General features: G+C 41.4%; 1 protein-coding gene across 2 annotated transcripts; it reads right to left on the bottom strand.

Annotated features, from left to right (window-relative positions):
* Positions 1-838: 838 nt before the first annotated feature.
* LOC120053348 (phospholipase A and acyltransferase 1-like) lies at positions 839-10,079 on the bottom strand. 2 transcript variants are annotated; one of them, XR_005477498.1, is made up of 6 exons: positions 10,033-10,079; positions 4,428-4,477; positions 3,616-3,755; positions 1,691-1,947; positions 1,432-1,503; positions 1,111-1,221 (listed from the first exon to the last, which is right to left on the bottom strand). XR_005477498.1 is itself a non-coding variant. In XM_039000470.1 (5 exons), the coding sequence occupies exons 3-5, from the start codon at positions 3,743-3,745 to the stop codon at positions 1,120-1,122; spliced, it is 489 nt and encodes a 162-aa protein (XP_038856398.1). In that variant the 5' UTR covers positions 3,746-3,755; positions 4,428-4,477; positions 10,033-10,079; the 3' UTR covers positions 839-1,119. The 2 variants fall into 2 exon arrangements, 1 of the variants encoding a protein (XP_038856398.1); XM_039000470.1 differs by lacking the exon at positions 1,432-1,503 and having other exon boundaries at positions 839-1,221.
* Between the last annotated feature and the right edge of the window lie 3,069 nt (positions 10,080-13,148).

Here is a 13,148-nt window from a genome sequence, read left to right as displayed (position 1 = left end):
AATGATTTATATTCACACTAGAAACGTTTTGGAGAGCGGTTTTTTTAGTCTCCATGCCTCCATTTTGGAACTCCCACACCGATGTAAATTATTTTGGAAGCTATAGAAATGCATTTATTAATGTCTACATTTGTTTTGCCACATGTATTCTATTACCAGACATCTTAATGTATACTCTAAAATTATATTATGTGAGCTAAGAGTACAAATAAAAATATATAACTATATTTAAACATTTTCCTTAAAGGTATCATTTTTTGAAATTACTAATGTTACTGTCCCCACTACAACAAACAAATAATTAAATACATGTGATTTTGTCCTTGAAATATTTCATTGAAATACTGTAGAATTCCTTTCATTCCAATGGAGGACTGCTCCTATTGAGGAGTGCCAATAACCTTGACCGGTGGTTTCAAAGCCTCTTATTGGCCAAAACATAGCAGCAATCCAGGGTTTATATACAGTAAGTACCTCATTGGTTTTTATGCATGAGTTTAGCCCCCCAACATCACCTACAAGTGTGATCAGGGATTTCTATTGGATAAGCAGTTTTAGCCTATCTTCATACTGTACTGTCTTTGATGTAGGCATTTTTATGTAAAGTGTGTCAACATACTTATCAGTTGATAAAAAAAATTCATTCATTTTTTTTGTATTGTGATTCAATTAGTTCTGTCAGTTTTCTTTTTGTGATAGAATTTTAGATGCTATTCAAAACTATGTATGTGCTTGACAAAATGGAATTATATAACAAAAATAAAAGGGTTTATTATTGTAATAATAAAGACTAATGACTCCAGTAATGTTTCAGTTTTCTTTATGAATGATTCCTTTGTCACATTTTACATTTCATTTTCACCCAACCAATCCATTCAACATCTCAAAATGTGTATCTCCAGCAAGATATACATTTTACATTTTAATGTAGGCAACATCTCTACCTTATACAGTATTTGGTTTGCTTGGCCTTCAATACAAAGGATGATAAAAATAGATAAATGCATAATTTTTTTATGAAATTGGGTAAAAATGAGGTATCCTCTTAAACAAAAGACTGAGGGGAAGTTTGAATCCCAGACCAGTAGCCCAGGACAATACTGCTATTGTTGAGGGTCCTCAGAAGGGTCGGTTTCTGGAGCGTGTGTTGACCAGTCCAAGCACAGAGAAGGCCCTTGCTGCAGCTGTGACCAATGTGATGGCCCCAATGGCCCGTGTGGCCTGTGGACACAACAGAAAATAACAATTGTACCTGGTAAATGCAATAACGCCTAATGTAACGTCATTGAATTATATGCGTATGGTGGTGGAGAGGACGATAACTTATTGACTATACCAGGGTATATTGATTGTAAGTAGTGATAAGGGCTAGAATGACCTTTTATACATTGGAAAAAAGGAGAGAGTAATGCCCTATGTCCAAATTGTCACCTAGGCACTTCTGCATGTAGGTCTCAGAGGAATACGTAAGTATACAGCAATATGGTGGAAACTCCACCTGCCCTGTAAGAAGGTATAACAAGCTTTAATCATTTGATAAAACAAATACAAAAACCAATGGGTAGTGGCTAGATATCGATTTTGAATTGGGCATCAGCAAAGAGAGAGAGAGTGACACAGAATACAGCGCATAAACAGGAAGAAAGAGACAGGAAGAGTGAGAGAAAGAGAGAAAGAAGGAGTAAAAGACCTGCTCAGACACTCCCTTTCCTTGGCGCAACAAGGCGACGAAGTGCTCGCAGTTACTGCCCAACAGGTCATAAGACACCTCCTGGCCAATGAGAACTTGAGATCGCCAAATTATGTCATTGACGGGAAATGGAGTGTGGTGGTCGTCGTATTTGTTGTTGACCCGGTACGAGTCGTCTCCTTTAGAAGCTGCATTCGGACCACTGCCTTCTGACTGAACACAGACTTCACACTGGAGATGGCTGCAGCCTGACTCATCTACAGGAAGGAGACAATATTCAGGGGGCGTGAAGCATTAGCATTATTAAATTGCAGTTATTAGTGGTTGAAATTCAATCAAAACTTGTATTGATAAATGTGGAATTGATTGAATCCCACCCTTTGAAAATGCTGAATAAATTCACAAAGGGCTATACTCTTAATGTAAGATAAGTGTGATTTAATTCAAATGTTTTAAGCAGATTGTGCATTGGAAGCGTTTACATTCTGCAGCATCAAGTACGACACATACAACACCGATACATAACATATACGACACACATACGACATACAGTACCAGTCAAAAGTTTGGACACTCTTTGCCTTGATGACAGCTTTGCACACTCTTGGCATTCTCTCAACCAGATTCATGAGGTAGCCACCTGGAAAGTCCATATTATGGCAAGAACAGCTCAAATAAGCAAAGAGAAACGACAGTCCATCATTACTTTAACACATGAAGGTCAGTCAATACAGAAAATGTAAAGAACTTTGAAAGTTTCTTTAAGTGCAGTCGCAAAAATCATCAAGTGCTATGATGAAACTGGCTCTCATGAGTACCGACACAGGAATGGAAGACCCAGAGCAATGGACATTAAACCGGTAGAAATCTGTCCTTTGGTCTGATGAGTCCAAATTTGAGACTTTTGGTTCAAACCGCCATGTCTTTGTGAGACACAGAGTAGGTGAATGGATGATCTGTGCATGTGTGGTTCCCACTGTGAAGCATGGATGAGGAGGTGTGATGCTGTGGGGGTGCTTTGCTGGTAACACGGTCTGTGATTTATTTAGAATTCTGTTGGAAAAGCATTCCAGGTGAAGCTGGTTGAAAGAATGCCAAGAGTGTGCAAAGCTATCATCAAGGTGTAACAGATGTAAATCGTTGTTGTTGTTGTTAAATAGTTGTTAAATAGGAAACAGCACGTTAGTTGTGCAGGGTTTAACGATATTGATGGCTGTCGATGGCAAAATCTGTAGCATGAAGACAACTGTGTTAGCAGTGGGCTTATGTGACCATGACATCGGTGTATGCTAGCTAACACACTTATTTACAGCAATCATATGCCAAAGTACATCCCAGAAAGCCCCTCAATCCCTAACAAGTACCATATACCCAAACATGTATAAATCAGTAACGTACAGCAAACTTGTACACATTGTAAAATATAAAACAATATTCAGAACATGACCTACCCCTTGCATTGCATTTTCATACTGGGAAGACCTGACCCTCGCGATCTCCCCCTATCTGCAAGCGGGGCCAATCACAACACACCTTATTGTCATCAGAGTTGAACCAACCAATAAGAATGCTTGAACATTAAATACACATTTCTTTAGAGGCAAGTGGAAACATAACCAACCCTGTTACAAAGGCAATGGGTGATTACTTTAAAGAAGATAAAATATATTTTGATTTGTTTAACACTTTTTTTGTTATTACATGATTCCATATGTGTTATTTCATAGTTTGGATGTCTTCACTATTATTCTACAATGTGGAAAACAGTAAAAAATAAATAAAAACCCTTGAATGAGCAGGTGTCCCCAAACTTTTGACTGGTACTGTATGTGCACGTGACAAATACGCTTTTAAACCTGAGACTTGAAACACACATACGACATATTCTAACTCAAGTTAGGATTTAGTCTCATGTCAACACTGACCAACAGGTGTCAAGTTGATGATGTAACCTTCTCCCAGGTACAGAGCCCAGTGCGGATAGGCTGGTCTGAAGATCTCAATGAGGTCACCAGGCTGGGGGGTCCCGGGGGGGGTCAAGATGGTCAGGGTCATTAGTCGCCATCTATAGGGGGAGGAAGTGATCAACAATCTGGATATTGCCTGCATTTACAATCAATATATTATTATTTAGCATCTACACCAGTTGAAAGAGTTTACAATTTACACAGACAACATGTGCATAAAACACAGTAGTGTCTGTCACTACTGCTACTGGTTTAATGATAAATCAATCAAAACTGTATTTAGTGAGTGCACATTTATTTCTTTATTTTCGGCATTCGAAAATACTTTTATGTATAGACTTTGTGTAGAAAATGGCAGTTGCACACTCTACGGTCAATTAATTTAAAATGAAGTCAGTTGTCAAGGGAAACAACTGGAAATTTAAAAAATAAAATAATTGTAATTTAAGAAAATGGATGTACACAAAAAACTTGTACATCCATATATGGTTCCATCTCCCAACCTGCCCCATCTAGCTGAGCTTTAAAAAATAAAAATAAAAATATATATTGTTATTTGTCACACGCTTCGTAAACAACAGATGTAGGCTAACAGTGAAATGTTTACCTACAGGTCCTTTCCCAACAATGCTTTACCTAGAAGGTCAACAGGGTCATAGACAGAGTAGACACAGATATTGTATAGGCCTACATATTATCCATGCATTACAATAACAAATACAATTGTGAGGTGAAAATAAGAAACTTTCAACACACAAAACGATACTCACAGTAAAGGTTGCGTTTTTTCTATCCATCCCACATCATGCTTCCACAAATTCTGAAAACAGAAACATTAATGAAACTACGTCCTCCCTCCCTCCCTCCACCCCTCCCTCCCTCCCTCCACCCTCTGTTTGAGATACCCTATAGTTCTCTTTGTGCTATTGACTGCATGCATGCTGTGCACTATAACTCCGCTATACCCGAATGGCATTTCAATAACAATCATTCTCTAAAGGTTCAATCAATAACAAGGAAAAGTGAGATGGACTATTTACTTGGATTTTCATGTTTTATTTATGGTAATATTATACTTTCAAGGTAGGAAAACTAATTTCACAGAGAGAGTGTGCTGGAGAACAGGGCACAATGTAGAGAGCAACGATCACACACACACACAGACAATAAACACACACACACACACACACACAGACAATACACACAAGCTATTGTGCCACACACAGTCACAATAGCACCTACATAATAGAGAAACTGACAGAAAAATAGTTTGTCACGACTGAAAATAGACGTTGACATGGGAAAAAACATCTAAATGTGTAAAAGTCACGGTTAACTAACATAATTGTGAGTCCATTGGAAAACTAGAGACAATAAAGTCCAATAGAAAACATGTAAAGGGGAGATAAAAAATGTCCATTCATTTGTATTCTGCAACACAGAGAATAATCTCTTGAGTTCACCTGGCATGTGATGAAATCTATAACGTTATCATCCTGGGAGAGCTATGTATGTGTGTCCATGTTATCATTAATTAATAAGTCAAGTCTGAAGCTACAGTATGTGGTGGAAAAATACATTTAAAAAAAACTAAATTATCAAACACATCAATATTTTACAGAATACAGAAAAATGGCGCCGGAGGAGATGGCCGCCGTTTTACGGTCTCCTAACCAATTGTGCTATTATGTGTTTGTTTTTTAGCGATATTTGTAAATTATTTTGTACATAATGTTTCTGCAACCATATCTTACGGCAGAAAAGAGCTTCTGGATATCAGGACAGCGATCACTCACCTCGGATTAGACTGAGAGCTTCTGGATATCAGGACAGTGATCACTCACCTCGGATTAGACTGAGAGCTTCTGGATATCAGGACAGTGATCACTCACCTCGGATTAGACTGAGAGCTTCTGGATATCAGGACAGCGATCACTCACCTCGGATTAGACTGAGAGCTTCTGGATATCAGGACAGTGATCACTCACCTCGGATTAGACTGAGAGCTTCTGGATATCAGGACAGCGATCACTCACCTCGGATTAGACTGAGAGCTTCTGGATATCAGGACAGTGATCACTCACCTCGGATTAGACTGAGAGCTTCTGGATATCAGGACAGCGATCACTCACCTCGGATTAGACTGAGAGCTTCTGGATATCAGGACAGTGATCACTCACCTCGGATTAGACTGAGAGCTTCTGGATATCAGGACAGTGATCACTCACCTCGGATTAGACTGAGAGCTTCTGGATATCAGGACAGTGATCACTCACCTCGGATTAGACTGAGAGCTTCTGGATATCAGGACAGTGATCACTCACCTCGGATTAGACTGAGAGCTTCTGGATATCAGGACAGTGATCACTCACCTCGGATTAGACTGAGAGCTTCTGGATATCAGGACAGTGATCACTCACCTCGGATTAGACTGAGAGCTTCTGGATATCAGGACAGTGATCACTCACCTCGGATTAGACAAAGATTTCTTCAACAACAACAACAACAACAAGCAGGACTCACAGGATATTCTCCAAACACCCCACAGGGCAGACATCCCAATTATTCTCCAAACACCCCACAGGGCAGACATCCCAATTATTCTCCAAACACCCCGCAGGGCAGACATCCCAATTATTCTCCAAACACCCCACAGGGCAGACATCCCAATTATTCTCCAAACACCCCACAGGGCAGACATCCCAATTATTCTCCAAACACCCCACAGGGCAGACATCCCAATTATTCTCCAAACACCCCGCAGGGCAGACATCCCAATTATTCTCCAAACACCCCGCAGGGCAGACATCCCAATTATTCTCCAAACACCCCACAGGGCAGACATCCCAATTATTCTCCAAACACCCCGCAGGGCAGACATCCCAATTATTCTCCAAACACCCCACAGGGCAGACATCCCAATTATTCTCCAAACACCCCGCAGGGCAGACATCCCAATTATTCTCCAAACACCCCACAGGGCAGACATCCCAATTATTCTCCAAACACCCCGCAGGGCAGACATCCCAATTATTCTCCAAACACCCCGCAGGGCAGACATCCCAATTATTCTCCAAACACCCCGCAGGGCAGACATCCCAATTATTCTCCAAACACCCCGCAGGGCAGACATCCCAATTATTCTCTAAACACCCCGCAGGGCAGACATCCCAATTATTCACATAAGCAAGCGACGCAGAGGAAGTAGAGCCGGATGTCTCGTCCAGATCCGCAGAAGGCGAGTAGGAAAGCTGCCGTTACCGTCAACATTACTCGCCAACGTGCAATCATTGGACAATAAACAAGACGAGGTACGATCACGAATATCCTACCAACGGGACATCAAAAACTGTAATATCCTATGTTTCACGATATCGTGGCTGAATGACGACATGGATATTCAGCTAGCGGGATACACGCTGCACCGGCAAGATAGAACAGCACACTCCGATAAGACGAGGGGGGGGGGCGGTCTGTGCATATTTGTAAACAACAGCTGATGCACGAAATCTAAGGAAGTCTCTAGATTTTGCTCGCCTGAAGTAGAGTATATTGTGATAAATTGCAGGTCACACTACTTGCCTAGAGAGTTCTCAGCTATACCTTTTGTGGCTGTTTATTTACCACCACAATCAGATGCGGGCACTAAAACCGCAGTCAGTCAGCTGTATAAGGAAATAAGCAAACAGGAAACCACTCACCCAGAGGCGGCGCTCCTAGTGGCCGGAGACTTTAATGCAGGGAAACTTAAATCAGTTCTACCAAATCTCTATCAACATGTTAAATGTGCAACCAGAGGGAAAAAAATTCTAGATCACCTGTACTCCACACAGAGACCGTACAAAGCTCACCCTCGCCCTCCAATTGGTAAATCCGACCACAACTCTATCCTACAGATTCCTGCTTACAAGCAAAAATTAAAGCAGGAAGCACCAGTGACTCGGTCTATAAAAAAATGGTCAGATGAAGCAGATGCTAAACTACAGGACTGTTTTGCTATCACAGACTGGAACATGTTCCGGGATTCTTCTGATGACATTGAGGAATACACCACATCAGTCATTGGCTTTATCAATAAGTGCAATGAGGATGTCTTCCCCACAGTGACTGTACGTAATACTCCAACCAGAAGCCATGGATCACAGGCAACATTCGTACTGAGCTAAAGGGTAGAGCTGCCGCTTTCAAGGTGCGGGACTCTAACCCGGAAGCTTACAAGAAATCCCGCTATGCCCTGCGACGAACCATCAAACAGGCAAAGCGTCAATACAGGGCTAAGATTGAATCATACTACACCGGCTCCGACGCTCGTCGGATGTGGCAGGGCTTGCAAACTATTACAGACTACAAAGGGAAGCACAGCCGCGAGCTGCCCAGTGACACGAGCCTACCAGACGAGCTAAATCACTTCTATGCTCGCTTTGAGGCAAGCAACACTGAGGCATGCATGAGAGCATCAGCTGTTCCGGACGACTGTGTGATCACGCTCTCCGTAGCCGACGTGAGTAAGATGTTTAAACAGGTCAACATACACAAGGCTGCGGGGCCAGACGGATTACCAGGACGTGTGCTCCGGGCATGTGCTGACCAACTGGCAGGTGTCTTCACTGACATTTTCAACATGTCCCTGATTGAGTCTGTAATACCAATATGCTTCAAGCAGACCACCATAGTCCCTGTGCCCAAGAACACAAAGGCAACCTGCCTAAATGACTACAGACCCGTAGCACTCACGTCCGTAGCCATGAAGTGCTTTGAAAGGCTGGTAATGGCTCACATCAACACCATTATCCCAGAAACCCTAGACCCACTCCAATTTGCATACCGCCCAAACAGATACACAGATGATGCAATCTCTATTGCACTCCACACTGCCTTTTCCCACCTGGATAAAAGGAACACCTATGTGAGAATGCTATTCATTGACTACAGCTCAGCGTTCAACACCATAGTACCCTCAAAGCTCATCACTAAGCTAAGGAACCTGGGACTAAACACCTCCCTCTGCAACTGGATCCTGGACTTCCTGACGGGTCGCCCCCAGGTGATGAGGGTAGGTAGCAACACATCTGCCACACTGATCCTCAACACTGAAGCTCCCCAGGGGTGCGTGCTCAGTTCCCTCCTGTACTCCCTGTTCACCCACGACTGCATGGCCAGGCACGAGTCCAACACCATCATTAAGTTTGCAGACGACACAACAGTGGTAGGCCTGATCACCGACAACGATGAGACAGCCTATAGGGAGGAGGTCAGAGACCTGGCCGGGTGGTTCCAGAATAACAACCTATGCCTCAACGTAACCAAGACTAAGGAGATGATTGTGGACTACAGGACAAGGAGCACCAAGCACGTCCCCATTCTCATCGACGGGGCTGTAGTGGAGCAGGTTGAGAGCTTCAAATTCCTTGGTGTCCACATCAACAACAAACTAGAATGGTCCAAACTAGAGGTCGACCGATTATGATTTTTCAACGCCGATACCGATTATTGGAGGACCAAAAAGGCCGATCTTTATTTATTTATTTGTAATAATGACAATTACAACAATACTGAATGAACACTTATTTTAACTTAATATAATACATCAATAAAATAAATTTAGCCTCAAGTAAATAATGCAAAAACAAAGTGTTGGAGAAGAAAGTAAAAGTGCAATATGTGCTATGTAAGAAAGCTAACGTTTCAGTTCCTTGCTCAGAACATGAGAACATATGAAAGCTGGTGGTTCCTTTTAACATGAGTCTTCAATATTCCCAAGTAAGAAGTTTTAGGTTGTAGTTATTATAGGAATTATAGGACTATTTCCCTCTATACCATTTTGTATTTCATTAACCTTTGACTATTGGATGTTCTTATAGGCACTTTAGTATTGCAAGTGTAACAGTATAGCTTCCGTCCCTCTCCTTGCTCCTCCCTGGGCTCGAACCAGCAACACAACGACAACAGCCACCATCGAGGCAGCGTTACCCATGCAGAGCAAGGGGAATAACTAATAGAAGGCTCAGAGCGAGTGACGTTTGAAACGCTATTAGCGCGAGCTAACTAGCTAGCCATTTAATTTCGGTTACACCAGCCTAATCTCGGGAGTTGATAGGCTTGAAGTCATAAACAGCGCAATGCTTGACGCACAACGAAGAGCTGCTGGCAAAACGCACGAAAGTGCTGTTTGAATGAATGTTTACGCGCCTGCTTCTGCCTACCACCGCTCAGTCAGATACTTAGATACTTGTATGCTTGTATACTCAGTCAGATTATATGCAACGCAGGACACGCTAGATAATATCTAGTAATATCATCAACCATGTGTAGTTAACTAGTGGTTATGATTGATTGTTTTTTATAAGATAAGTTTAATGCTAGCTAGCAACTTACCTTGGCTTACTGCATTCGCGTAACAGGCAGTCAGTCTCCTTGTGGAGTGCAGGTCGTTATTGCCTTGGACTAGTTAACTGTAAGGTTGCAAGATTGGATCCCCCGAGCTGACAAGGTGAAAATCTGTCGTTCTGCCCCTGAACAAGGCAGTTAACCCACCGTTCCTAGACCGTCATTGAAAATAAGAATGTGTTCTTATCTGACTTGCCTAGTTAAATAAAGGTATAAAAAAAAAATATATATAAAAATGTTTAAAAAATCGGCGCCCAAAAATACCGATTTCCGATTGTTATGAAAACTTGAAATCGGCCCTAATTAATCGGCCATTCCGATTAATCGGTCGACATCTAGTCTAAACACACCAAGACAGTCGTGAAGAGGGCACGACAAAGCCTATTCCCCCTCAGGAAACTAAAAAGATTTGGCATGGGTCCTGAGATCCTCAAAAGGTTCTACAGCTGCAACATCGAGAGCATCCTGACCGGTTGCATCACTGCCTGGTACGGCAATTGCTCGGCCTCTGACCGCAAGGCACTTCAGAGGGTAGTGCATACGGTCCAATACATCACTGGGACAAAGCTGCCTGCCATCCAGGACCTCTACACCAGGCGGTGTCAGAGGAAGGCCCTAAAAGTTGTCAAAGACCCCAGCCACCCCAGTCATAGACTGTTCTCTCTACTACCGCATGGCAAGCGGTACCAGAGTGCCAAGTCTAGGACAAAAAGGCTTCTCAACAGTTTTTACCCCCAAGCCATAAGACTTCTGAACAGGTAACCAATGGTTACCCAGATTATTTACATTGTGTGCCCCCCCCCAACCCCTCTTTTACGCTGCTGCTACTCTCTGTTTATCTTATATGCATAGTCACTTTAACCATACATCCATGTACATACTACCTCAATTGGCCCGACCAACCAGTGCTCCCGCACATTGGCTAACTGGGCTATCTGCATTGTGTCCCACCTCCCGCCAACCCCTCCTTTTACGCTACTGCTACTCTCTGTTCATCATATATGCATAGTCACTTTAACCATACCTACATGTACATACTACCTCAATAAGCCTGACTAACCGGTGTCTGTATATAGCCTTGCTACTCTTATTTTCAAATGTATTTTTACTGTTGTTTTATTTCTTTACTTACCTACACACACACACACCTTTTTTCGCACTATTGGTTAGAGCCTGTAAGTAAGCATTTCACTGTAACCATTTCACCTGTTGTATTCGACGCACGTGACAAATACACGTTGATTTAATTTGATATTTTAGAACTTCAACTTTAGCTACTTGGCATAATTTAAGAGGCCCTATTTGCCAATAGTTTAAGTATGTGCTTTAGTTAAGTATAACTAAACTACTATTCAACTGAATACAAAGACTTGAGGCAATACTTACTCAAATACCAACACCTTTTTCTTCCTCTCCATTTTAGCGTTCCATGATTTATATCCGCACCTTTTGAAAGTCAAATGAGAAAAATAATTGAATCCAAGTCCTTAAAATGGTCGGTTGTCTGAGAGAAAATCCAATTTATTCGGATTATAGTCACTCAGATTGCATGGCAAAAATTAAAGTGTTGCTTGAGGTCCTACAGGTAGGTAGTGTTTCATGTATCGACTTTGACAGATGATGACAGTCGCCTGGTTACCACCATCCACAGGCCACTGATGCTAGAAGGCGATAACTTCCGTAGCAGCACTGACAGCGTTGATTCAGGTCATTGCTATCTGGAATCCTTGGGACGTCCATACCCTAAATCCTAACCTTAACCCCTATCCTTACCCAACCCGAACCAAACCATAACCATAACCATTCCTTAACCATAACCCGTACCTTTACCATTGTAAACTTCAATGGGGTAGGGACGTCCCAAGGATTCTGATTGCACGGACCGTTCATTCATGTATCAATTTGTAAAATGAAGAATGCATTGATATTATGTAGTATTGATGACTCACTAGTCCTGCAGCACATCATCACTGGCATGGAAATGATTAACAAAAATACAATTTGTGGCTTGATGATTAAAAGGTAAATCATTTTCGTAAGCCTTGAATATTTTTTTCTGTTATGCATTATAATGTCTGTTTTGAATAGGCTATAATGTAATTCCAATTGACAATTTTTCTTGAGTTATACATTAATTCTTCAACAGAGGGCAGCATAGCCTACCTGCCTGTATTTGTTTTCTTTAGACTATGTAGTCAGTGATATTTAATCGGGCAAAACTTGATATAGGCTACAAAATGAAAGATGTTACCCATGGACATAAAGACAATTAGTTTAACTATGGCCACACGTTATCTCACTTTCAAACATAGCCTATGGAAGTATTATTCTCGGCATACTGCAGTCATGTTCAACATTAAGGTGAACATATGGATACATTCCAGCCGTTTGTAGTCTTGGCCTTTATTGATCAGTTTAATATTATTGTTGTTGCACCATGCATACAAAGTCTATCGTACTGTAGTAGACATTTGTTTCCACGATTTCAGCTTTGCTAATTGAAGTTGATGAAAAAGAGGTGCAGCGCAAATTTGCTTTCAGTTTCCTTTTTATTGCCGGTTTATTGAAGCACAATTTCATTGAAACAGCTCTGCTTCCTCGGGCTTTAATCTTACAAAACCGGTCCTCTTTATGAATAGTCTCACCCAATGTGGTATTTTAACATTCTCTATGAGCAAACTAGTTATTGGACAAGATTCATCATGACATAGCTAATTAACTACTCATAATCCAGTGAACCACATCTAGACAACATTTAATGTAGTCAGTGGTATTAGGCTAAACTTGATATGGTAGGCTACTAAATTACAGATTCAATGTTACCCAAGTTATCTTACTTTCAAACATAGCCCATATACGTGTATTTGACTGTAATAGACTACTGCAGTCATGTTTAAAATTAAGGTGAACATATTCATATGGATACATTTCAGCCTTTTGTAGTTTTCTATGTTTTGTAACATGCTTCTATAAGCATTGTTAAAAGTCAAGGTGCAGATTGTTCTTCTATTTAACGAAAACAAATATTCTGGCAGATTGTGTCAGATACAGTAACATTATTTATCCACATTAGTCCATTGTCCCTACCAGTTAGCCAACTATCT

This window comes from Salvelinus namaycush, chromosome 9 (assembly GCF_016432855.1).
Source record: "Salvelinus namaycush isolate Seneca chromosome 9, SaNama_1.0, whole genome shotgun sequence".
NCBI lineage: Eukaryota > Metazoa > Chordata > Actinopteri > Salmoniformes > Salmonidae > Salvelinus > Salvelinus namaycush.
The sequence above is the reverse complement of the archived record's forward strand: the minus strand, read 5'-3'. Positions and strand labels throughout refer to the sequence as shown.